The following is a 26,255-nucleotide window of genomic DNA, read 5'->3' on the forward strand; positions in this document are numbered from 1 at the left end:
CATGAACCAATTGGAAAATTTCAAAAGAGATGGAAATTTTCAGCACATTTGTTGGGAAAAGTGGCCATTTTCCACCCAATTTTTCAAATGAAAATTTTCAACTCTCTCAGTACAGTTACTGGTTCTGTTTGCACTCTGTATTCAGACAGCAGAGGCTAAAACTCCCAAAATTCTGCACTGGGATTAGTGTAAAACCTGATGCATTTATTCTCTGTGGTGTGTCTCTTTTGCCTGTCCCAGAGTCCTGGTGAGGGGCATGGATGTGAGGGGATGTGCCCAGGACATTACACAATAAACTGCAATGTGCTAATTGTAATTCTGGTTATCATGAAATTGTCCTAGGTAAAACCAGATTTTACCATAATGAGAGAGGGGGCGTCTCCAACTTCTACCACATTCTTGTTACTCACTTTGGCTCCTGGGGATCTTAAAATTTTGGTCAATTGGAAGATCCCTTAAAAGAATGGGCACTTTCCTCTGAGGAGGGCCCGACCGGTGGCCCCCTACCCTTCTCAGTATGCCACTGATGCCTATAGGTCACTCCTCAATTCATTTCACAGTCTAGTCCCTATTCCCAGGTGATCAAGTAAATGAGAGTGCAGTTCCCCCTCCCTTCCCCCCAGATCTCCCATCCTCCTTGGCTGGTGAGGTGAGAGCTCCCCTTGTGGCTTTAATCTATTGCCCATTGCCAAGGTATAGAGGACTAGCCAGGCACTTCCCCCCACTCCCATGCAACTTGTGCTTGTTGATGGTACAACCTGGCACCATCTGAATCATAATACCCCATCAGGAACCCTTCCAATACCCCTGTGAAGTAGGCAAGTAAAATTATTCCCATAAGAGCCAGTAGCCTGCATTGCATAGGGGGCTTTTTTAGCAAACAAGTGTTGGAAAGTTAGTGCCGCTGAGTGTTTGTGGACATGATGGGAAGAAATATTAAAACTGCTCTCAATTATCCTGTAGTTGGCCTAGGGAAGATGGAGGTACTTCCAGGAAGCTGGGGGATTTCCCCAGGGTAGCTTATGAAAAGAATTGCCCTCTGGTGAACTGTGCTTGTTGGAAGCCAACATAAAGGTAGGTTTGTAAAAATATTTGCTTATTTTACTTGAGGTGAATGTGTATAAAGGTTTAAGATGTGAGTGAAGGGAGAGCCCTAGAGGGTTAATAGGAAAGGCCAAGCTAGTAAATACAGATATTAAGAATCAAAGGGAAAGTCCTTCATGTTTGTACCCAAAGGGTCTGTTCACATTCCCTCTGCTTTCCCAAGTCCAGTGCCCTTCCCCTTGCAGCATTACAGGCTCATCCATCTGCTTCCCAGCCCTGACTGCATCATTTCACAGGTTTCTTCCAATTATTGTGAGCTTGAAACTCAGTGCAATGTGACTCATGTTCTCAGGCACTCCCTCACGTGGCTTTATTTAGTCCACCATGCAGAAGTGAAGTTTAGGCATTTATAACCAAGGTGTGAACCCTTTTTGAGATGCATAAAAGCAGGTGTGGCCCTGGGAGCAATTCTCAGTCCCAGGAATGATTTATAGAGAAGTAAGCACTCTGGCAAAGCACATGCATTCCTTTCCCAAGTACACTATGTTCCTTTCATAGGACTCTAAAGCCATATTGGAAAGACTTTCTTTATAAAGTTTATTAATAAACATAAATTATGGCTCTTGTATGGTTTCCATGGCCCAAAACAGCTTGCTTGAATAAATGAATCTGTCCTGCAAGAGCTTCCACACCTGCCGTGAGAGGAGTCTCTCAGCTCTGCTCTCATCTGTAGCTTCCTCCTGTGAATGCCAGGTAAAGTTATTCAGATGTGGGTAATGTATGAGTGGTGTTTGGAGACATCTCTGATCACAGTATCTTGAGAGGAATTGCAGCTCTTGCAGTCGAGGGTGTCTAGGAAGGATCTTTGTAACAAAGGATACAGTTCTTCTGCCGTGCTCTATTGAACAAGCTTAAAGGATTCTCCAGTCATCATGGCCACAAACTCTGAGAGGAAGAGAACCACAGACAAGGCAGGATTTTATTAGCCTCAAATTGTGCCGGTGGCACAAGCCACAGAGTGGGTTCATCACAGATTAATAGGGCAAGAAGAACTCCAGAATACTTCTATAGTGCTCACTTAGCAGGGTGGGCCTCAAGCACAGGGACGCTAGTTGGATTCTTGCTGGCTGAATAGTGCTTTGTTCATTGAAATCTGAATGTTCAAAGGTTGGAATTTGCTCCAGAAGTTGAAAGGGATCCCCTCTTTCCTCACATTACATGCATTCCTGTCTCCCAGCTCAATGCTCAGACCACAGGGCAAATTCTCTAATGCAGCTCCGCTGAAGTCACTAAAGTGATGATAGCAGAGAATGGGCCCTACTGGGATTTTTGCAGATGTAGTGGGTTTCTTAATGTCATGACACAATCACTAGTCCATAGCAAAGATGAAGGTCTCATTCAAAGACCATTGAAGTTTATGGGAGTCTTGAAATTGCTTTGGGTAAATTTTTATCAGCCTTTATTGGCTAAGTGTAGTGGGAGAGGGGCCTCTGGTATTATAATATTTTCCCTTCCAGTTGAAGAATGGCATGAAAAATATCTTTTCCACATCTCACAAGGATTTCACATCCTTCTTACAGTGGGAATTTGCCTGCTCAGCTCTCACCTAAAGAGAATTGTTAGTGTGAAATTGCGAGAACCTTAGTTAGATGGCACCTCAAATGAAATGCCACAGCAATCAAAAATAAACCAGCGGCAATGCAGCTCTGATGGCTTCGTTTTTACCCATTGGGCTCTTCAGTGACGAAATGGCTCATGCCAAGCTGGTGCTGTCAGGATGTCAAGACAAGTTTTGCTGAACTGTGATGAACTATGAGGAGCTAATTAAACTGACAGCTATGGTTAGAGATAAGCCCCTTACCTCTGCTTTGCCTCCCATTTTCCAAGACAAAGTGCTCCCCCTGGCACTGGCAACATACATCTCTGGTAAAAGAGGGAATTTCACATTGTGGCAAATGGTGGTGGAAACAGAACATGCTGACATAAAAGCAGTTTGAGTTGGGCTCCTCCATCAGACTTCCCCAAACCTTAGGGAAGTTCTGATCTGGATCCAAACACGGCACCTTGAGCCCTTCTACTCCCTTTTCTTTTTGTAGAGACAGTTATGTAGTTGGAGGGCCTTCTTCCCCACCTCCTTCTGCTCCACAATGGCCTGCTTGAGGTGGTAGTGAACATACCACAAATCCAGCAAGAAGACCTCAGAGTAGGAGGAGCAGGAGGGTGGTTGTTAGGGCAGGGTGCAGGTGGTAATATTAAGGAGAGGCATATAGTCCAATGATCTAAGCACAGGGCTAAAAGCCAGACACCCCCAAGTTCTCATCCTGGCTCACTTTCTGGTCTTGGGCACACCTCTGTGAAGGTATCTGTAAAGTGGAGGTAATATGATGTTGGAAATAATTGATATTTGTAAAACATCCAAAAGGATGTAAATCCTTTATGCTTGAAAGCTTAAGCCAGCCTCTAACTAATGAGAGGTTTAGGAAGACACTCCTTTGAGAGGCAGGTTGTTAAACTATGGGATTTCTTGCACCTCCCTCTGAAGCAGCTGATGCCAGCCACTAACAGAGATGGACAAGATGAACCACATGTCTGAGATGGTGCAGCTATCCCTGTGTTTCTAAAGAGCTACACAGTATAACGACTCAGTATTATTAGGGCATATTCATTAATGAAAACAAATTTCTGTTCATCTTCTGAAAGCAATACTATATTAGTCAAAAAACAGTGGTAATGAGACATCCAAAATCTCTGTAAACAATCCATGCCCGTTCCAAGAAGTCTGACTAATGTACCAATATTGGGTTGGCATTGTGATCTCTTTCTGCTATATGCTTTGATTACCTTCTGTTGAAAGGTCAGATGAAATGCAATATGGTTTCATTAAACTCAGCCACTTAATTGACCAGTCTTTTAATGTCAATCCAAACCATGAACAGATATTTTTCCAATGCCTTCAGATTGCATTGGGAAGGGCAGCAGATTTCTCTGGAGTTTGAAGATTGAAGGCACAGAAATAAAAAATGGTTTCACACGACTATAAATGTCACATAGATAATAGATTATTTTGGAAAAGCAGAAAAATCCTTTTGAATTCTGCTATATAAATGACGTTGCTGACAAATGAATATTCATGCACTTCAGTTCTCATTTTTCTTGTTACAGGAAGAACTTCTACTTCACTGGAGAGTTTGGTTTCCTTAATGACTACTTTAAAGTTAATGTAGGGCTGGTGAAAGGTATTAGATTGTCAGCCCTGCATTCACATCTATTTAGAATTTGCACCACATGCACAGGCCAAAGTTTTTAAGAGTGACTAGTGATTTTGGAAGTCTACTTTGAAACACCTTAAAAGAGCCTAATTTTCAGACAATGCTGAGCACCCGGCCTCTGAAAATCAAGCTTCTTAAATGTGTCTCAAGTTGGGTACCCAAAACTGAAGCAACCATAATCACTTGTCACTTTTGAAAATCTTTGCCATCATGTTAAATCCACTTCACAAACATTTTCTAATTAATTTTCACAAACCCTCCTAAGAGATAGAAAAATCTTATCCTCATTTGGGTGGCGATGGGGGAGGAAGGGCCACACAAAGTCACTGGGAGATTCAGGTACAAAGGGGTTAAGTGAATTTCCCAAAGGCACAGTGGAGTCAGTGTCAAAGCCAGCATTAGAACTCAGAAGTCCCCAACCCTGTGACCTAGACCACACATTCCTCTCACAATTGCATGACGCTGATTGTGGAATACACCCACCAAGTCATAATTGGTTGACCTCTGTGGGCAAGGCTTCTAAGGAAGGCAAGAAGGATCCAAGACTGCTGACCACAGGCTGTTGGGAGTAATCTTTCCAGTGCATCTTTCATTTGCCAAAGAAATGTGTGTGTGGATACTATACCTTCATAATCAATGGTTCCATCTCCATCCTTATCAGCTTCTTTCATCATCAGTTCAGCCTCCTGTTCATTTAGTGGCTCTCCAGCATTCATCAGCACATACCTAAAAATACACACCAAATCTGGCAATACTTGGCCCTTCATATGTGAATTTCAAAGCACTTTACAAACATGAACATCTTCCTGTCAACCTTCAAAGGTAGGTATAATTAGATCCATTTTACAGGTGGGGAAATTGAGGCATGGCTTGGAAATATGACTTGGCCAAGGTCACACATGACAATTTTTAGAAGAAGTGAGCACCTACAACTCCATTTATAGTAAATGGGAGCTGCAAGTGATCAGAACCTCTGAAAATCTCAGTCACACCATATCACTGGTAAAAAAAGTAATGACATCCAGAAGTCCTGATTTCTAGTCCCCTACTTTAACCACTAGCCCATAGCTATGGTGTACTCTGTTCATATTCTAATGGAAAACGTGCATGGAATTATGACAATCAACATTCAAGTGAACCAGATAATATTACACCAGTGAGAGATGGTAAAGCCCTATTAAGCCATACTTGTTCCTTACGGTATCTATTCTAGTGCATTGTATATTTCCAACCCCAACACAAACAGAAACTTGAGATGCTGTGATCCCACTTAGTGGAGAAAAATAGACCTTGAAATCTCACCCATGGTATTAGCCCATGAGACTGAGAATCCTGATCCTAAATAAAGCCTGGTTTGGCCAATCAAACTCTCAGATATGTGATTAGTCCTGTGTGTATATGTAGACATGGGCATAGTACAGCTAACACCAGCTTTCAAGATGAAAGAAAGGAAACCTAATTCACCAAGGCATGATACTTCCATACAAACCTTTAGCAGATGTAAGAAAACACACACTTATCCAAGTGTCCCTGGGGCTGTCGGAGCTTTGTAAAGATTGCTAGTATCTTGTGTGTGTAAGGACACAAAAGAGTGCTGGATATTATTGCCCCTATCCCACCTGGCTATATTCTTCTTGCTGAGTTGTAATGCATACAGGCAATACTGCCTTCCATGTGCTTCGTGCGTAACTCAAAGTCAGGGAGGCAATTTCCATCATCAGAGCACATCAATGATCCACAGATCAATAAAGCAAAAGCAGCCAGAGAAGCTCACTTTCATGAAAAGTCTTCAAAGCAGTTATCCTGTCCTTGGCAAAAAGATGAGGGGAATAAGGGCACCAACACTGCTCACTCTTGAATTGAAATAATGTCAAGGTAACATTTAAGTTTTTCTCTTTTGCTGAAACATTATGTGAGTTGAGAAAACAGAAATCATTAGACCTGAACAGCACAGGCTGGGACTTGAAGCCTGATTTTCCAAGGAGTTCAAGGCCAGATTTCTAAGTGTTCAGCACCCTCTTGGGGCTAGATTTTCAAAAGAACCCAGCACAAAAAATGCATCCAACATGCTGAGATCTTTTGAAAATCTGACCATAAGTGTCAAAATGGGAAATAGCTGGGTGCTGCGCACTTTCTGGCCTTGTTGGCGAAATCATTGATTGTCCTAGTTCTATATCCATGAAAGGGTAGAACAAATAGTCAGAACAATCTTGCCTTTCCAATGAAAGTTCGTTTTAGGACCCTGCAGGAGCCTGAAGCCTGCACTAGCCGCCCTGGAACTTGCTGTAGTACAAACTGTGTAGCTCCTCTGATTCTGCCAGCATTGGTAGCTTGAAACTTAGAGGCAAATCCCAGGCTTTTTAATTAAAGAATGTTTGTTTTCTTTCCTCATCAAGACCAAGTTCTGAGCATATTAGACAGTCTGGAACCTCGTGTCTAAATGATAAACAGAAAAATTTCCAAGCTACGTGCCTCCTCTTTTACACATTTATAAACAGGAGTTGGATTAATGCTGGTTAACCAGAGGAATATTGCCTATGACCTTGAGTTAGCTATATGCATTAATCTTATCCAGTCTAATGGACATCTTTTTCATGTGCATATGGAAATATAGGTTAATTTCAAAGTTAAGAGTAGAAACATTTGCTACTTTTACAAAGTAATCTTTTAGGGTTTTTTTCCTTTTCTTTTTTATCCTCTTTTTCTTTTATTGCTTCCTTTTTCTTTTGTTGTTACGGTGTTGGCTAATTCTTAGTTTGTTTGTTGTTGATAATACAAAGGGCAAGATGCTCAGCTGGTGTAATCGGCGTAGCTGATTTTATGCCTGCTGAAGACATATTCCAGACATAGTCCGCTGATTTGTATTATATCTGAGCAAATGATTTATTTGACAAATTTCTTTTCCTGGATTGTCTACTAATGGCTTAAACATTTTTCTCCAATGTGTTAGTTATTTTCAGTGATTAACTGAATAATTTCTGTGAATGATTCTTGGTTGCTAGTTTGTTCATTCACTATTCAAACTGAGCTGTGTTGAATGATTTGATCGGTCACATGGCATCTTTGTTTCATGCATGGTAGCTCAGGTTTCCAATGTGATTTCACAATTTCAGAAAATAGTCTCCCACATTTTATTTAAGTTCACTGTTTCTGCCAACATTCTTATCAGTAAACTCATTTGCTAGCAAAGTCTCTAAAAGATAACAGAAAAACATGCATACATAGACTAAACATATTAATGTAAAAATTTGAATGAAGATTCATGAGAATTCTTTTTTCATTATTCACCCAGCTTCAGTTCTGATTGTTGTTTCAGTTGTTCATGTGTTCTTTGGAATGTAACTTTCACAGATATGGATGTCACTGTAATTCAGACATGTGGGCACTGATCTTCTGAAAACACTGAACAGTTAGGGAAAAAACCCTGTCTGGAACCTCTCAACTGGACAGTAAAACAACATCAAGATATACTCAATGTTTAGGGTCTAAACCAGTCATTTGTTCATCTGGAGTCCAGGGGCAAACTAGGACACTGACTCAGCTGGGGTCTCAGCACCCATTCTGCCTTCCCAAACCTTTAGCATTCCTCTTCCTACTTTAAAGGCGCGGCTTGTTACTGACTTGTGAGTCAAAGAGTTGGGTATGTTCAGCATCAGGCCCATATTTCATACCTTCAGGAATCTGCTACTTACTTGAGTGTATTCCAATCAATGTAGCCTTTGTGTTCCTTATCAAAGACCTTGAATGCTGCCCTCAGCTCTTCGTCCTGGTTTTTAGACTTTTCATGATAAATGCCCATCAAAACCAGGAAACCATCACAGTTCAAGGTGCCCTTATCTAAAAGAACAACAAAGCACTGGGCTACATTAATATGCTAGTCATTGAGAATCCTGTCTTGTGGATTCCCTCTTATGAACCACAGAACCTGGAAAGTTCAACACACTGGTTTCAGGGAGGGAAATATAGTAAAAGAGAGGACCAGGAGAGGTTCTTACTGTCTTTGTCCACCTCCTTTGCCATTGTCACTAGCTCTCTCTTGGTTGGGTTGATTCCCAACAGGCTCATGAGCTTCTCCAGATCTTCTGTTTTCACTAATCCATTGCCCTCCTCATCAAACATCTCGAAGACGCCTTTGTACTCTGTTATCTGTTCTGGTGTCAGTGTCTCAGTCTGTACAGAAAGGAATAAACCAAAAGGTCCATGCCAGCTTCCAATCAATGCATTAATTTTCTAGCTAGGTGTGCTCAGCAATGTGCAGGAGGAAACTCTACCAGGGTCAGCAGGCAAGGGGCTAAGCTACAAGCACAGAACACGGTATGTGGAAGAGAATAATCCAACCATCTCATGAACCATCAATGATAGGAAAAATACATCATTCTGTACTTCAGTTGAAAGCTGAAACTTGTGAAATGGTCACTGGTCCCTCAGACCAGGCAAAAATACGGGCCATCAGAGACCATTTACCAAACAGGACAGCTTGCTTTTCAGTATCCCAATATCCCAAAAATTCCATGCTAGTCCACTCCTGAATCAAGACCTAAGTGAGGAGTGGGGGTCTGAGTGCCAAGTGCTGTTAGTGATTAGAACAGGGAGTGGGAAATGTTAGGATGAGGTTAACGTTATCTGGTCCTTAGTTAATAAGAATCTGATTGATGGTCTTTTCTGCTGAGACCAGCGTGGTAGCTGTAGGAGGTAGCTGTTGTCTACAAATATTCAGGTATTTGTTTTTTAAACGGTAGCCCCAGATTCTTCAAAGGAGCATGATGGGAGAAAGATCTCAAATGGCTTTTAAAAGCCTGTTCTCTGACATTTGAGACAAATGCTAATGATTTAAAAATGAAGATCTCCTTGCCAGCCAACAGAGTAGAGACTAGATTCTCTGCTACAGACTCATGGCATTTGATCAGTTTGTGCATCTGGCTCCCCAGAGAAGTGTTGGGTCTATATTTAACTGGCTCATAGTTGAGTGGGGAGGTAGCAGGGAAGGATTCACTTACTGAGTCTTCTCCTTCTCTCTTTCCCATCCTCCCCCACCCCTGCCCAGCACTCTGTATCAGGACAGAGAATGGGCAGGAACATTCCTAACAGAATGAATCTGACCTTAAGTGATTCCAAAAAATGTCAGATACCTCTAGGCTGAATCTCTTCTACTCCCCCAAGGTACAGACAGTTGTTGGTTCCCCCAATCCCTGGGTGATCCCAGGCCAGGGATAGGGTAGATATGTTATTATCCACTAAGCCTTTCCATCAGTCTGGTACCGAGGGGCAAATCCCCGCTTTCCACTCTGCTATCGCAGCGCAGCTTGGGAAGTTATTTTTCTGAGTTCTGTATAACAGAGAAGTTGAGTGAATGTTGTCTTGTCTCTCTAAAGTAGCTGGCCTCAGAGCTACAACATCCTGTTGCTTACTCATAATTAAAGACAGTCTTGCTATAGCTCAAATCTCGGTTCAGAGGGAAGTCTCTCCAGGCCTCTCATTTTTATCACCCATCTCTGAAAGGAGAAGCAAAGGACTTCTCTTTCGAGAGATAATGTGAACAGAGCTGAACATGGTATCCCAAGTGAGGACATACCATCGATTTATATAGTGGCATGATATTTGGGATGGAAGATATTTTCAGTATCTTCCATCCCATTCTTTAAGCATTGTCACATTATGTTTGCTTTTTTAACTGCCACTGAGCAGCTGTTCTCAGCTGAGCAGCCCATAGTAACACCCAGATCTTTTCCCCTGAGTAGTTACAGTTGATTGAGAAACTAGCAGCGTATGTGAGTAGTTTGAATGATCTCTTATTACTTCATTTGTCAACCTTATAGCTTGTGGAAAAACAAAAGAAAAATTTGTGAATTATTTTTTTCTGTGAGAACTTTTGTAATAAAAGATAAAGACTATAGAGTTGTTGAAAAGAGGAAAAATTTGTGTCAAAAACTTCCATAAAAATTGGACTATTTTCAGCCAGCTCTAAGTCAGCCAGCTCTCAGTTACAGAGAGGGGCTATGGAGAAAATTCGACTATAGCCCGTTTCATTTTCAAAAGAGACTGTGGCACTTCGCTTAAGTTCCATTGACTTTCTAGTAGCACTTAGGCTCCTAAGTTTTGAACTTCCTTTTGAAAATGAGATGTAGGAAACTAAATCACGTAGACATTTTTGAAAATTTTGCCCATGATAGCTGACCTGTTCTAACAACACATCTTTACAACCTAACCTAGACAAAGCCTGAATAATAAACTATTGCTTTACATTCTGTTGGTTTGGGACATGTTCATGCCTGTCCAGAGCGGTAAATGCTTATACTGATCATTGAATGGTTGTGGCTCTTGTTTCCTACTGCAAACATCAACCGGGTAAGAGATGTAACTTATCAAAACTACTGGGGTGAAACTCCTAGCCGCATTTATAGTGCTGCACAGCATGACAGGACTGGGCAGACAACAAATCCAGTGGGTGACACTAGGGGGCGGTGCTGCACTTTTCAGTGACTTGCATTGTTACATCAAGGAGAATGGGTTTGTGAACAATGAGAGATTTGCCAAGAGGAAATGGCTGTGCTAAGGCCCAGTTTTGCAACTGCCAAAGACCCTCTGACTAGAGTGAGGCTGGTGCCTGTTTAATGGGGTTGAGAGAGTCATAACAATTCCAGCTTGACTTCTCTACCCCAGAATGCTTTCACTTTTACATCTCTTCCTGCTTGTGAGTCATCCCTAGAGTCTGCTTGGGGACTGACAATCCCTAGCAGAGGTATGGAAACCCCGAAAAACTACCATAACCACACAAGGCCCCAGATCCAAACCTCAGATCCCAAAGAGCTGTTCAAAATCCAGATCTGGATCTGGATCCAAATATTATTACCTGAGCTCATCTCTGTTCAGTCAGCCTCACTCCTGGGCAGCTCTGCAAAGCCAACCTAAAAGCAACTGCCCTGGGTAGCAATCTGCCGTGCATTTCACCACAGAGCTTCAGTTTATAGCATTGCTCCCGCAGTCCAGGGTCAAAGGCAAGTCAGACCTTCCTGCATCCTCATTACCAAAACACATCCTGGGGAAAGAGCTGATGACAATGCAGGAAGTGAACAAAGGAAGTGTGGTTCCAATGGCATGGAGAAAAGGCACAGACTAATTGTGTGGCTCCTGCATTCCTAGCATGAGGGAAGCTAAAGTATTTTATTCTCTAGTCTAAAGGGCCTCCTCTCCCCCTCTAAAAATTGCTTCTTTTAGCTGCTGAGGCGACAGCATCTTTTCTTATTTCTGCCCTCTACTCTCCTCCTTCTCAAATGTGAATTCCAATCCATCTAGAACCACTGGCATTGCCAAAATCAGTCTTCTCCCTAATGTTGCTGCTGTGTTCTGACATTCTGGTAAAAAGTGAGTGGTCCTATGTAATATGCAGGTTAATAGTCAGTAGAACGTTTTGTGATCCTTCAAGATAAGAGGGCTAGAGTGGGGCTAAAGTTATAATGATTATTATAAATAATGTGCAAAGAATCTGATTTTTTTTCTGTGCATTCTTACTTATCCTTATGCTTCCTCCAGATTTTCAACCCTATCCTACCCTAGCAGAGATTCTCAGGTCAGCATGCTGCACCAGATGTCAGTAAGAGCTCTGGGTGTGACTAGCAAAGGCAGGATTAGGTTCTCAACATTTCCTGAATTTCAATTCCTATGGAAAGTTACATTAAGCAGTTTTCATATTTTACCATAGAGCCCCGGCAAGCTTGGTGCTGCTCATCAATTTCTCATCTTCAGATGCCAGGACACAGGAAGTTGTTCACTGTTTAAATCTTCATTTAAAAGGCTTTCCTCACCTCAGTAGTTTTGGAAACATTTTGTCTCACCACGGAATAAGATCGTGACTGGGGGATTCATGAAGTCCACCTAAATTCCTGCAGCAAATAAGGAGCTCTCACCCCACTGTGAAAACACTTTGCATTTGTCTAGCATCTCCACCCGAGGAGATAAATGCACTTTACACCCACCAATTTATCTTCACAATCCCCACTGTAGATGGTTAAAACACAGTAAGGTAAAGTGACCAAGGTCACAGAGCAAGTCAGTGTCCAAGATAAGATTAGCATCCAGGTGTCTTGAATCCTTTGATCCAATCCAATCCTGTGATCTAATCATTAGTTGATGCTGCCTCTCTTAATTCCCCAAATGCCCAGCATGTCCTTAATGGCAGCAAGCAGTGTAATAACAACTCCCAACCAGCCACCTGATTCACCTTCTACTGAACTGGGCAAGTCAGGAAAAATATGGGATTTCTAAATTGGTGTAGGCTATTAATGTTTATGAACTTGGGCCCCAAATGGATATCTTTTAGTTGCCAGCTTCCATGCTCCCTCCCAGAGAGGAGGTGTCAGTTCTTCCATTACAAATGGATATTTTCAGGCATGCATAACTCAGCTACATGGAAAACTAAAGTTAAACCAAAATAAGAAGAGACCTCCTAATTGTAAACATTAATTGTGGCATTAATTGGCCAAAGCTGGGAACATGCAATGGTGACTCTGTCTCCAGCTCCCCCTCCTCTTTCTCTAATGAGGCAGAAACCCTAAAGTTGCATTGATCTTCTGGTTCTTGCCTTGTGTCCTGATGCTAACTACATCTAACCATCAGTATTGGTATATTTGGGTATGGGTATTTGACTCTGCAGTCCCTGAAATCTTTCACAGAGGCAAAGGCAAGCAGTGGGAACCCAACAAAGAAACTGATACATTTGTGAAGCCACCCAACCTGGGCATGTTTTTGTTTGAGTTTACTCTAGTGAGCTTAATTTGATGAGGTTATGATTGTTCATGTACTTTAGTTACTGGTTTCCCCATGATGGCTAGTTCCCTGTTTATTTGCTGAAGGGAGTGTTTGGAACTTAAACGGCCAATTTTGATTTAGGATTTGATTCTGTGCATTGAGGTCAATGGAAGCAAGAGGAGACCTTTAAGACAAAGGAACAATCCATTTGACATTTATGGTTTCACTTCTCGCAGCTGAGTATGAATGATCCTTAGTGCTTTCCTCCTGTGTTTTCAGTTCTACACAGGACATTTCCCACTTTCTATTGAAATACCATGTAATATTGCTGTGTACTGTTAAACAGCCACAATATTCCCAAGAGGAGGCTGCATTTCAGCAATGAACGAAGTGTTCTCTGTGTCTCTACTGTTTTTATAGACAGTTTTTAAAATATTTTGAGATCTTTGGACAAGACTCAGCATAAAAGCCAGTAATTATTTATTAGCACTACAGTCATCTAAATTCTGAATGTCTAAAACAGCATCCTTTCCTTTTGTGAAACATACAGTACATGCTGAGTTGGTGTTAAATAACCTTTCAGAAAGCTCCAGGTTCACCACATCTCCACTCATAAAGAATTAATCCTGCACGTTTTTCCTAGAAAATGCTTTAATTATTAAACACTTTTAAAAAAATTTCAAGAGAAGTGAATTTAAATGGACATATTAAAAAATTCAGTAATTCTCTAATGAGGTAGTCATTCAAGCATGTCTAAATTATTTTAGATGAGGCAATTAACAAAATAGGAGTCCACTGTCTGTCTGTTAGAGCTGCTCAACATTGCTTTGAGATCATTTGTCTTTCGAAGGTCTATATTGCAAAAGGTTTTCACATAAAGTCCTGCACAGGCTGTTTGAAAGGTGTTTAATCAATATCACAGGTACACAGAAAAAATGCTCCAATCATTACAGTTTGGGATAGCAAGGAAAGACAGTGCACTCACCATGTTTGCAGTGTTCAGGAAGGTTGCTCAGACAGGATGTCAGTAACCTACCAGTAACAGTGTCTGGCCCCAAATGTAAAGTGATCTCCCCCTTTTAGATCGTAGAAGAGGGTTAAGACATCTATCCTCAGGGGACAATAGATTCTTGGAAACCTTTTATGGCTTCAAGAGCTTAAGACAGAGAACCCTATTTTTGGAAGAATCTTATTTCTAATTACATCTGCTTAGTACATGAGACTGTCAGCTCACAGCCAAGATCCATTTTTAAGAGTGGTTTTCTCTCTACATTCTCCACCTTCCTGGGGTAGTGTTATTCTAATAAGTGAAGACAGCAAGTGTAACATCAATAATCTGTACCAGGCTGATAATACAGCCTCTCTAACTGCAGACAAGTCACTTGGGCCAAACATTTTCCTAAGTGGCTACTTATTTGACGTGTCTCCATTTCGGGGTGTCCAACTCAAGACATGGAGAACCTGATCAGCTAGACTTTATTGAATTGAACTGCAGGTGTGGGGGGCAGATGCTCACCACCTCTGAAAATCAGACCTCTAATGACCCCAGCTGGGCACACAAAATCAGTGGCCACTTTTGAAAACTTTGACCTGAACAACTCTTGGTCAGTTCCCCATCTGAAAAAATGGGAAGAATTTATTAACCTCTTTTATAGTGATGAAAGCTCAATTCATGGGAAGTTTACCTAATGTTTGTAAAATGCTTAGAGATCTTCCACTGAAAGGTGCTGTAGAAATGCAAAGTTTTATTAATTTTCCTGATGAAGGAAAGAAATCCAATTCTCACTGAATGTGGGGATCATACAACTGTACAGCACAGTGCTTAAAAATGGCAGTGGCCTTGCCATGTTATAACATGCGTTGATCTTGAGTATGTGGACAAAACCAAAATATGTTACCGCCATGTTAAGGAAATGTGGTCTAGTCCTGGTGAAGATCAGAAGTCACAGGTCCTGAAGACTTATCTTGACTCCAAAGATACCTGTTGCTGACAATGGCTGTCAGCAAGGGGAACAGAAAATTTAAGTAATTAGAAGCTCCTGCAGCCTTGTCTATGCTAGGGTTCTCACTAAACCAGTGTAAGCTCACAGAGCCCCATTTGAATATTTTTCCTAAAATTCTCTAGTGTAAACACAGCCTTTGAAACCCTTCAATGCAAAGATGTAGAGAAGTGCAGGGTATCAATATTTGCAGCTTTCTTAGAATTGATTGGAGACAAAGCTTTGGATTTTATTTTTTTTTGGCTCGTTGGTTAGGTGACATCTCCACCATATTTATAGATTTTAGGTAGCTTAAATCTGAACCCTAAATCCTTTGGCAGCACCCCTTTAACTTGAACACATGCACTACACTGTGTGTACATAGCACTTTTTCCTTTTGAACCTGTACCCACATGCTTTTAGTCATGTGTTAAATAATTCCCAGCAAAAATTGTGCACTGCCCAGAAGCTCTTCCTTCATGAGGAGGGGATTAGAAACTCCACTCATTTGATGAATGAAGATTAGATGGATTAAAAAGCTAGTGCCTTTGGGTGGGGAGGGAAGGAAGAGTCACACCACTGAAGAAAAAAAGAGACAAGAAAAAAATTGATGTTCCCTTTTCTCTTTGGGGATAGGAGGAATGAGCCAATTGAAAGATCTACAGACACAATTCAAGGAGTCTGGGTGATTAAATACAATGCAGTATTGTCAGTGTCTGTTTGCACATAGGAGGCTCTCTAGCCAATGAAAATCCAAATGGATTTCAAGAGAAAGCATAGCGAGTGCATCAGCTGAAAGAACAAACTTCTTGGGATGATGGGTTTCTTTGTGCTGTGAATTCAAACAGGAAAAAAGAAAGCAAAATAAATGGCAGAGCCTGAGGACATGAGGTTGGGAAAGCAGTAACATTAAAGGGACGTTTTAAACATAATGTTTTCTTAATCTTATGACCAGAAATAAAAATAGTTCAACCAACAGAACATTGCTTTATGGCTCTTAGACCTTGCTTTTCTCCGATACAAGGGAAGGACTTTATTGTTTCAATGAAAAAAAGCCAGGGTTGCTTTCAGACTTGGTAGGTTTTTCTTTTTTAAATGGCCATAAGTCTGGTTTATTTGTATTTGGCCAGAGCAAAATGAACCCTGAGAAATAAGGTAGAGCAGGCTAGCTGGCTCGCTTCATGTTTAGGATGTGTTAGAGATGGGCCCAAAGCACTCATTTCTGCAGAAAAGCCAAGGATGAAATATGCCATACAGAACTCCCCTCTCACCTCTAATGGTCCATGGCTACAAAAAAATCAGCCATTGCTGAGAGGACTGACAAAAAACAGCTATTGCTGACCCATCCTGTTAACTCTCAACTGATGTTAAAAACTATTTATGTACTAGTGTAGACAGGACAAAACTATTTAGATCACCATTACAGGAAGTGAGACTAGCCTTTTCTATGCTAGGAAAGTCTGTGAACCTTTCCCATTGTTGCTAGCACTAGTTGGGGCTAGCAGTATTGGAATCTCTAGTGCAGACAGGTTGCTGGCAGTTGCCAGACCCTTAACCACCATGTTGTCCTAACTGCTTGAGCTAGGTCTAATTGATGTGGTATTTAAAGTGCCAGTGGCCCCTCTGTACTAGGGCTATGCAGGAGCTGTACTGATGTTAGCAATAGTGGGACATTTTTGGCAGGGCCATAGAGACCTGGTCTCAATCACGTTTTATGGAAGGGTCTGGAACTGGTTAATTCCCTGCAGCACTGGTGTGGGAACTGGTTTTACTTCCTAATACAGCCAGTCCTAAAAGGGTGCTCTCCGAGTCAGGTGAGGTGAGGTAGTTTGTCTGCTGCTGCATATGCTTGTGCTGCTGCTATGTGTTTGTTCAGATGTCTCAGTCAGGCTCAGGACCTGGGGTGTTAATGGTGTGCAAACCTCCATGAAGATGCAGTCTGTTCCCTGAATTGTTTACACTCTGACAGCACACAATGTGTGTGCAGAAGGATGGGGGCAGGGAAAAAGAGAAGATGTAGTGTGGCCAGTGGATAGGGCACTCCCCTGAGACTCAGACCCTCTGGCTTGTATTCCTGGTTCTGCCACTGACCTGTTGGCTGATCTTGAACAAGTTACTTCCTCTATCTCTGTGCCTTTGTTTTTTCTCCCATCCTGTCTGTCTCTTCTGTTTAATGAGTGAGCTCCTGGAGGCAGTGGAATCCCTCATTCTGTGTTTGTACCATACCTACCACAATGGGGCTCTGGTCTCAGTCAGGGCCTCTTGGTGCTAATGTAATGTAAATAACTAATAAAAAAATAAGTGACAGATGTGATCCTCCAGATTAGCTTTGTCCAGAACTTGGCGACAGGATGTTAAACTTCTGGGCTTGCAGTCAGCCTCTTTCATAATCACTAAGTTCTCTATAAATCATCAGTGGGTGTGCACACACCTCACCCCCATGTGGTGTCTCAGATTGACGGTAAAACACCACCCTGTGTTTACTAGAGAGACCTCCCAGCTCTAGGGAAGGGTGCTCTTCAGAGTTCTGATAACCTTTGTTTTTTTTTTTTTTCCTCCAGCATACAATTTTCCTCTCACTTGTCCAATCTGATTGACTTTGCCAGTTATTTACAGCTGTGATCTGCCAGCCTTATGCTGGAGCCAGCGGTGGGAAGAGATGCTGCTGGAACAGGTCTGCACCTACGTCACTGTCAGCAGCTTGCAGCATAATAACACATGCTCATTCAGGAAGGAAATGCAGGCAGGGAAGTAAACTGTCTCAATAATTCATGGGCTTTATAGCCCAGTGCAAATTATACCCAGGGTCTGTCATAAAATTCAAGTTCATGTCCCCTTATAGTAAAGCTCGTTAATATCAAAGTGGTACATTTATAATGGTGTTTATGATCACTGCAGTATAATCTTTGGAGAATATTAAGTGATAAACCTGCAACATCAGAAGTGAAGCATCAGTAGGAACTGAATGCAGTGCGAGGCAGTGAGATAACATCCCCTGCCCTATCTTTGCCTGCTGCACTGCCCCCAAATATTATTTATTCACTATGCAAAATACATTCTCCTCCCCATCAGTAAGATATGCATTACTATCTAGGAGGAGCTGACTCTGTGGATTAAGCAGCATATTTGAAATACTTAGACTGCCTCTTTATGTGTTTGTACAGTGCCTAGAACATTGGGGCTCATGACTGAGGTTCTAGAGGCTACCAAAATACATAACAACACATATAATTATCTTCCCAAGGTAGGGGATTGAGTTACATATGGTTTACCCTGTGGGGCATTTTCAGAACAGATGTTTAAAGACAAAGTCCTGTTTGCTCAGCCTTAAAAATCCCTTGGTACTTTTCATAAAAGCAGGATTTGACCTGGTTGTGTTGATTGGAACAATATTTCCACTTCCACACATCTTCCGCAACCTGTTGTGCATTTGGCTTTGCACCAATTATCTGCCTTGCTTCCAGCCAAGAGGTGGCTGCATTTAGCAGTGGATGAAATGAGAGTGTAATTATATAATTCAGAAAGAGCTTTGGGGAAAAAAGGTTACCCTAATACTGGGTCAGATCCTCACTCAGCACAGTACCACTGAAGTCAACATAAAGCATCATAGTTAAGCTGAGGATCTAGCTTACACTCATATCTCAAGCTGAATGTATAATTTGCAGCAAATATTTAGCTTTTCCCAAGTTATCTGCAATCAGATGACAAGTTTCTCTTATTTATTGGTTATGGAAATTCTTTACCAGAATAATTTTGGAATTATTCTTGGTCTCTAGCTTGTGCACAAGCATCTAAAATTCAATGTGATTTGGCTAGTTTTTAGTGAACGCACTGGTCATATTGTGGTGTTTCTGAGCATTGGTTGGCTGAACATGGCTCTTAGGATCACACTTCCAGTATGAATCCTTTGCATTTGCAAATTCACAGTTCACTTTCCATCAATATTTATAGGCTGCCTATAAACCTGTTCCCTAAAAGAGTCCTAGGAAGCCAATGGGCCCTGACACAGACTAAGCAAATTCAGTGATTTAGTTGAGTGGATATTTGTAGCAGTTGTGTTGGAATGCACTCAGCTCTATATTATAGTTTTGGATTTCTCCTATGTGTGAGATGGGAGGGAAAAATGCATCTTTTTTAGAAGGGAAAAATGGTTTTTTTTTCCCCCCCCCTGATTACTGCTGTCTGCTTCTCTTGCAGCTGTATAACCACAGCCTGGAGTAACCCCCCATCCCATTCTGTTAAAGCTACACAAATCACGCTGTCATTATAAATGAGAGAGACTGGGGCAGTTCGCTTCATCATGGGGGAGTGAATAGCAGCTCCGATGAGCCAGAACTGAGCGTATTGTAATTGCCAGAACTGATTATATAGTAATTGGACAAATGTGCCATAACTGCTCTACTTTATGAGCACACAGATTAAGGGACTTGTTACGTGCTGACAGCAGAGAAATCACAGGGCATTGACATGAACAAAACCTACTTAGAGGTTGTAAGACCTGTGTGTTCAGCAGTGGCAGAACCCAGGGCTAACCTAATGATTGAGAAAGAGCACAGGAGTGGGAGTGGGAACTCCTGACAGTTATGAGACTGTTGCTTCCAACTGAAAGCAAGTTATTTGCCTGTTCTGTCTCTGTTTCCCCACCTGTAAAATGGGAACAATAATTTTACCTACCTCCCTGACACAGCTGTGAAGAGCTTCTAAGAAGCACAGCAAACTCATCTGAGCCTCGGAACAATGCCCATTTATCCCACATCCCTCTTAGAAATGTGTGTGGAGTGTGAGCTTTTGGGGGCAGGAGCTCTCTTTTTGTTTTGTTTTGTGGTTTACACAGCAAGACAGTGGCAAAGGCAAGAATTGAATCCTGGAGTCCTAACTCCCATTTTTCTGCTTTAGCTACTATATAACACTTCCTCATTGGCTATACGGCTGTAGTGTAGACTATAAATTAGGTGGGGGAAAAATGGCCTGATAAATTCAGTATCTTCTCACCAGGGGGATTGTCAGCAGGCTGGCGGCATCCATGATGTGATCTCCAGGGCTTACTAAGGCAGCATCTCAGGTAGAATCCTCAGAGCAAGGGTGAATGAGAAGCAACTTTTAGCAAGTCTGGGGTGTCTTGCCAGGAGTAGGCTCAGTGTTTGCGGGTCTGCGGAGTTGAATCAGGAATTGCCCCTAAGCCTCCCAACCCTAGTCTACATGTTAAACTCGCCCAGCGAAGTTTTTGTGCTGCTTTCAGCCCAAGCTATAAGCTAAAGCCCAAGTGCTGCTTTCACTTGGGCTGGTAACCCACCTGCTTTGCAGTGAGGACACAGATTAACTCACTGTAATGCTAATAGTAGTCCAATGCCTTCCCACAGTTCTCCTCATGCGTCCACAAGGACAGACAATTTCTCCCACAATTCACTGGGAAAGACTCATAAAGCAGCTCAATTTACTTAAGCACAAAAAATCCTGGGATGTGCTCCCGGACATCCTACTGACACACGAGGAGTGCAGTACCAGTGAGAACACAGTAACTCGTTAGAGCTTTGAAGTGTGGCTGCTCACACCCAGGTTAGGCTAACCCAGATGCCAATTACCTGAGTTAACTTTGCAAAAAGAGGACATACTGGTGTGTAGGCACTCAGGGCACACTTTCTCTGAACGCTGCCAGGGGCACAGCTCAGGTTCAATGAGCACTGCATGTCACCTTGAGCTGTTCAGGTACTGTGACAACACGCTGTCTGCAAAACCTCTTGCTTCAACAAAGTCTTAGACTTGCTGCACCTGTGCATTTCAGTCTCTTTGGCTTGGCAGTTTATCCCATCCTGACTTATAGGTCCAAATGCTGAGGTTAGTAACTTTTCCAGGATTTCTTCCCCAAAAGGGCAGTTGGTGCTGTGCACTATCTGAGCAAACTGCCAAGCAACTGAGATCATTCGGGGGGTACTTAGAGTCAGGACTTGCGTCCAAGATATGCATAAAAAAAGTTTAGAATGAGTTGATTTTGTAAAGTTCTCTTTTAAGGGAGCTGTATTTCACGTACCCCTTGCTCAAGTGACCCCAAATTTGGACCATATAAACTAACCATCACCCCCATGAGGCACAACAAATTGCAAGATAGTCTGAGTCAGCTAGTGAATTTTAGAGCCCTTTGAATCGTCTTCCTTTATATAGAGAGAGACTCAACCCCACCTAGAGCAGAGCTAGTGCTCAGCCATAATGACTCAAATGACTCATTATTACCCCCTCTGTACCTGCTTAAGTCAGCTTTATTAACTGGTCCATGAACCATCCATGAACAATAGAGAGGTATGAAAAGCACATGCAGGGAGAGGGGAAAAGAGGATAAAAGCAAAAGGAAAAACTAGTCCTTTAAAGAAACAAGAACAAAACTAAAAGATCATAGCAATTCAGATTCCTAAAACTCCACATTATACTGATGCCATCTGTGCTTGTAGGGCCTAGAGTCATTGGGAGCTGGATCAGATCCATACTGCCTAGGGATACAGTTCTTGGGGTCTTAGCCAAATTATAATTCAGATAATTATGTTCTTTTTACCTACACTCCCAACGTAGGTTCAATCCTGACTAAAGCAGAGGACTGGGAGGCAAGACTCTTTGATTCTAGTCTTATCTTTGACATGTAACTTAGTGTGTGAGCTTCAGCTCAATGCCTCAGTTTCCACAATTGGGGATTATGATACTGACCTTCCCCCCTAAGGAAGGGTTATGGGGCTTAATAAATTAATATTTGTAAAATGCTTTGAAATTCTCAGATGCAAGGTGTTGTGTATTATCCAAGATGGGCCATAAAGGGATCTTGTTGTTTGGCCACTTTGCAAATATGAAGGGGCTTGTGAAAAAGAATAGATGGCTGGTATAACAAGTCAAGGGCCAGATCTCACACATCATTCACCCCTTTTAAGATGTACTCTCCACCCCCAGGAAATACTCAGTTGCAAATCCAACCGAAGGACAAGAAATCTCATTCTACAGTGTAGGCAAAGCTGTCTGCTCAGTACTGCCTTCAGGATTATAATACCGCTAGTCTGCTAGACCCAAGGTAGCTTTAGCTGCTGTAAATCTTCTTATGAAAATATTCTCCTGGTCATTAGCCTCTGCAAAGAGAAACAAGTGACAGGCCCCACATCTCAGCACCTGTTCCTTTCAGAATCTGCCAATGCTGCCCAAATGGCTATTGAAATGACAGGTGGATACCAGTCCCAGGAGAAGGAGCCTTCCAAATGAATGCCAAATAAAGGGAGTGGTTCAAGAACGAGTTTATTTAAGAATATTATCAAGGGGATTGGCGCTATTTGATATGAAACGCCACTATAAGTTTACGCCTGCTGTTCAAACTGAAATCTGCTGATGCTGCTCCTTGGAGGAGTGTTACAGATAATGAGATTCAGCATTGCACACAGATGGGCTTCAGAACAGGAGCATGTGTTAATCTGTGTGGAGTTTATTCATTTCCCCCCCTTTAATGGAATAGTTATTCAATGGTTATGCAGTTGCCTGAAATGTTACACACAAAGATAGCTCCAGCTGACCGGGTAGGTGGCCACAATGAGGACAAAGTGGGGATTCACACAGAGCAAATGGCAAGTGCTTTAGAAGGGGAGATGCCACTGAATCAAGCAAATAAGTTATCAATGTCTGAGGGAGGTTTTCTAAATGGGGAAAGTAAATGTTCAGATGAAGGAACAATCCAAATATGAGCCAGGCTCTGGGAAGATTTGCAGTGTCTGCTTTACACAAAGGCTCTGAGTTGGGGGTGGGTTTAATGTTGAGATTATATTAAATGTCACTGTGCTTCTGGGACTGGCAGGCTTAGGGAATTTTGGTAATGGGATATGGAGCCTTTCACCTCTGCCACTGGTTTGAATCCAGCACTGTTTGGAAGACTATGTGAAATTAGTTAGTTGTCTTGGTCCAAGGGGCCTTTTACAGCAGTGTAAGTGCCTCATCCAAAGTCAGTGGGAAGATTCCCATTGATTTTAGTGGGCTTTAGATCAGGCCCTAAATCTGGAGTAACTCCAAACATTTGCACAATACTACACTGAGGGGAGAATCAGGCTGTGCTTTTTCAGAAAATGGGAAAGCAGAAGCTTTTTACTGCTCCAAAAGGCAAATAACTATAATTAAGAGAAAACAATTTGATCTTCGGTTCCAGCCCCCATTGCTTCAAAGAGGAGCAGAGGAGCGGTTTGAATCAATCTTCAGAAAGAATGAAACTCCAGAATTTAACCCGCCATGGCTGGCTCCTGCCTTAGAGTCTAAGCCTGCTGTGACATCCCCAAGTTGTTGCTCTGCATTGCCAGTGGACTTAATGTAAGCTCCAGCTGCATCTCTCCCAGCCACCACACAAAAAAAAGCACAGAATGAGGACTCCATGGAGCTGCATAGGGTATAACATGAGCTGTCAAAATGCTGCCAGCTAGACTCAACTGAGCAGAGTTATAGCACAATTCAGGTGCAACTCTCCAGCTCCTGGGAAGTCGCCAATGGAACCTTCAATGGGTGTGTCTACACAGCAACTAGACACCCGTGGCTATGCCAGCTGGCTTGGACTGCCGGGCTGATTCACTACTGTGCAGACTTCCAGGCTCTGGCTGGGGTCCAGGCTCTATGACCCTGTGAGATGGGAGGGTCCCAGAGCTTGGGCTCAGAGCCGAGCCCACACATCTACACAGCAATGAAACAGCCCCACAGCCCGAGCCCTAGGAGCCTGAGCCAGCTGGCACCGGCCAGCACTGGTTTTTCTTTGCTGTGTAGACACACCCAATGTTACTAAATCCAGTCTTCCTCTGCAGTAATTCATGCCAAGAGAATTGTTTTAATCCAACAGCTCTGTGCACCTACAGTATTGCCAACCCCAAGCATTTCATGTGATTGGCTTAAGTCATGAACATTTTTAAAATGAGTGCAGGGGTTTTATGAAGTCATGTTTTCAAGCTTTTCTCAGCAATCTTCAAGGTTAAACACCTAAGAGTCTTCACTTCACTTACCCCTCCCCCTCCGAGATTCTCAAATGACCACAGGACTCCAGGAGTTTGGGCTTTAAGCCAGACACAAATATGAAATTGGAGATAAAATCAGAGTTGACAACACTGGTGGGTGGGGGACACACAAAATATGCTTGCTTAAATTAAATATAAATAAAAATAGCTGGCATACATTCATTTTCTAAATTCTTGTTCTCAGGTCTCCCTTGGTTCTGCTTCTAATTATCCTGTCTGCTGGAAACATCCTTGCTCACTGAGCCTTTTGCTAATTTTTTTTGGTAAATGTCTCAGGCTCCTTAGTTTGCCCACAACTAAGCTTCAAACTGTGAGTAAAGCTGTTGAATCAGATTGAGAGTGGATTATGGAAACAGAAGGCATCTTCGGGGAATTATGCTTTATAAAAACGGAGAAGGCAATAAATGCTTTATGGAATACTACATCTTAAAATCAAATCCAGTGCACAAAAAGGCTGTTCTGTGGTGCACCAACACACCACTGGGGAAAGGTTTCTGTTTCAGATTCTCCCTTACTCCTTACTGAGCTCTTACTGTGTTGCATTAAAAAAATTCAATTAAATTTCAACAGAAAATGGTAATACAAATACCAAGAAGTAAAATGCAAAAGCACATGACAACTGCAGTTTGACTTTCTGAGAAAAGATGGGTTATTAAAGGACAGGGAAAAGAAGAGGTCTTTTGTGAGATATCTCATCTTTTTTAGAACCCAAATGCTTGTTATTTAACGTGTTTCAGGTACTTACAGGAAGGGTGGGAAAGCTTCCTGTTTCAAAGCCAACAATACTGTGGTTCAGCATTGCTGCACTTCCTTTTTTCCCCCCTCAGGGTGTGTGTTTTTGTTTTGTCTTGTTTTTCAAATACATTGAGCTCACCAATAGCTTATAAATTAAACCAGGAGTAATAGGCTGATAATAGATGGACACATCACCCAATATATACTCAGATGGCAGGCAGTCTGCTGGTAGGCACAGGCCACTTCCTCGCCACAAGAGAGGAAGGATTGTCCGGTGGTTAGGACATTAACCTGGGATACCACAGCTCAATTCCCAGACGTCCTGTGTCACCTTGAGCAAGTTACTTAGTCTCTCTGTACCTCAGTTCCTCATCTGTGCAGTGGAGGTAAGGGGGGTTGTGAGGATAAATACAGTAAAGACTGTGAGGTGCTCAGATATTACATTATTAATGGGGGTCATGTGAGTCCTTATATATAGGGAGGCTGATGAGAACACATCAGGCCTGACTGACCAGTGTCTTGCACTTTGTGTTGTCATTTACAGGTTTGTAAAGTGAGTATGAAATGCTACCAGTCAGATAAGTGAGTCAGCTTGAGCAGTGTTCTGTAGTTGCTTTGTGAGAAATTGGAGGCTCCCTGTACTACAGTGGATTCAGTACAGGGTCCTGATCTTCAAGGCCATCAAAAGGCTGAAGAGTCTCAGGGACTGTTTCTGTGTCCCTATTTTATGACCTATTACAAAACCTGCATTCATCACGGACACTGCCTAAGACAAAACTTGCACATATAGGGAGTTTGGGCTATGTCAGCAGGTGCCCACAGGTATTGAACTCCCTTCCACCATACTGCATATGACAGTTCCACTCAGAGGTTTATTAATGATTAATAGATGTTATATGTCTGTAACAGGCATGAGTAGTAATGCATTATAGGTGGTTATCAATGCATCAGTAGAATGCTGATTACATATGATCCAGTGGTTAAGGTGCTACCCTGGGACCTAGGAAACTCAACTTTATTTCCTTGCTCTGCCACAGGCTTCCTTTGTGACCTTGGGCAAGTCACTTAGCCGCTGTGCCGCCGGTCCCCAGCAGTAAAATAAGGATAATAATACTTCCCTACCTCACAAAGATGTTATAAGGATAAATACCTTAAAGATTGTGAGGTGCTGAAATATTATGGTGCTGTGTGCCATAAGTACCTTACCTAAAGATTATAGTAATAAGGAATTTATTAAAATATCTATCAATTGTTATAGATGCTTAATCATTTATTAACCTTTTATAAACACTGTATGGATCCTTAATATAAAGTGTGTCTAAGAACACCTTAGACCGTTGTGATACTCTCATTCTGTTTCTTGCAACTGTAACCATGGAGCTATGACAACTTAGAGCTGCTGAGGATCTGTCCCTAGTGTACAAAGTCTGTCACCCCGCAGGAAGGCAGGGGAAATTTTAGAGGAAGAGATGCAT

The 26,255-nt window shown here is 42.1% G+C and overlaps 1 protein-coding gene across 6 annotated transcripts in view; it reads right to left on the bottom strand.

Moving 5' to 3' along the window:
- Positions 1–1,143: 1,143 nt before the first annotated feature.
- The window catches only part of CALML6 (calmodulin like 6), a 53,597-nt gene continuing 28,485 nt past the window's right edge, over positions 1,144–26,255 (bottom strand). For 3 of the 6 annotated variants that reach the window (XM_067567201.1, XM_067567200.1, XM_067567195.1), the window contains 4 exons: positions 8,309–8,483; positions 8,006–8,150; positions 4,939–5,039; positions 1,144–1,989 (listed from right to left, as the gene is read on the bottom strand). In XM_067567201.1, the coding sequence (XP_067423302.1) occupies positions 1,943–1,989; positions 4,939–5,039; positions 8,006–8,150; positions 8,309–8,432 (417 nt within the window). In that variant the 5' untranslated portion in view covers positions 8,433–8,483 and the 3' untranslated portion in view covers positions 1,144–1,942. Of the gene's footprint in view, positions 1,990–3,263; positions 3,408–4,938; positions 5,040–8,005; positions 8,151–8,308; positions 8,484–14,956; positions 15,056–26,255 lie in introns of those variants that run through there. The other 3 variants (XM_067567199.1, XM_067567198.1, XM_067567196.1) reach the window with 3 other exon arrangements.

This window comes from Emydura macquarii, unplaced genomic scaffold (genome assembly GCF_026122565.2).
Source record: "Emydura macquarii macquarii isolate MOO-44397 ecotype Brisbane River unplaced genomic scaffold, CSIRO-AGI_Emac_v2 contig_2768, whole genome shotgun sequence".
In the NCBI taxonomy this organism is placed as follows: Eukaryota; Metazoa; Chordata; order Testudines; family Chelidae; genus Emydura; species Emydura macquarii.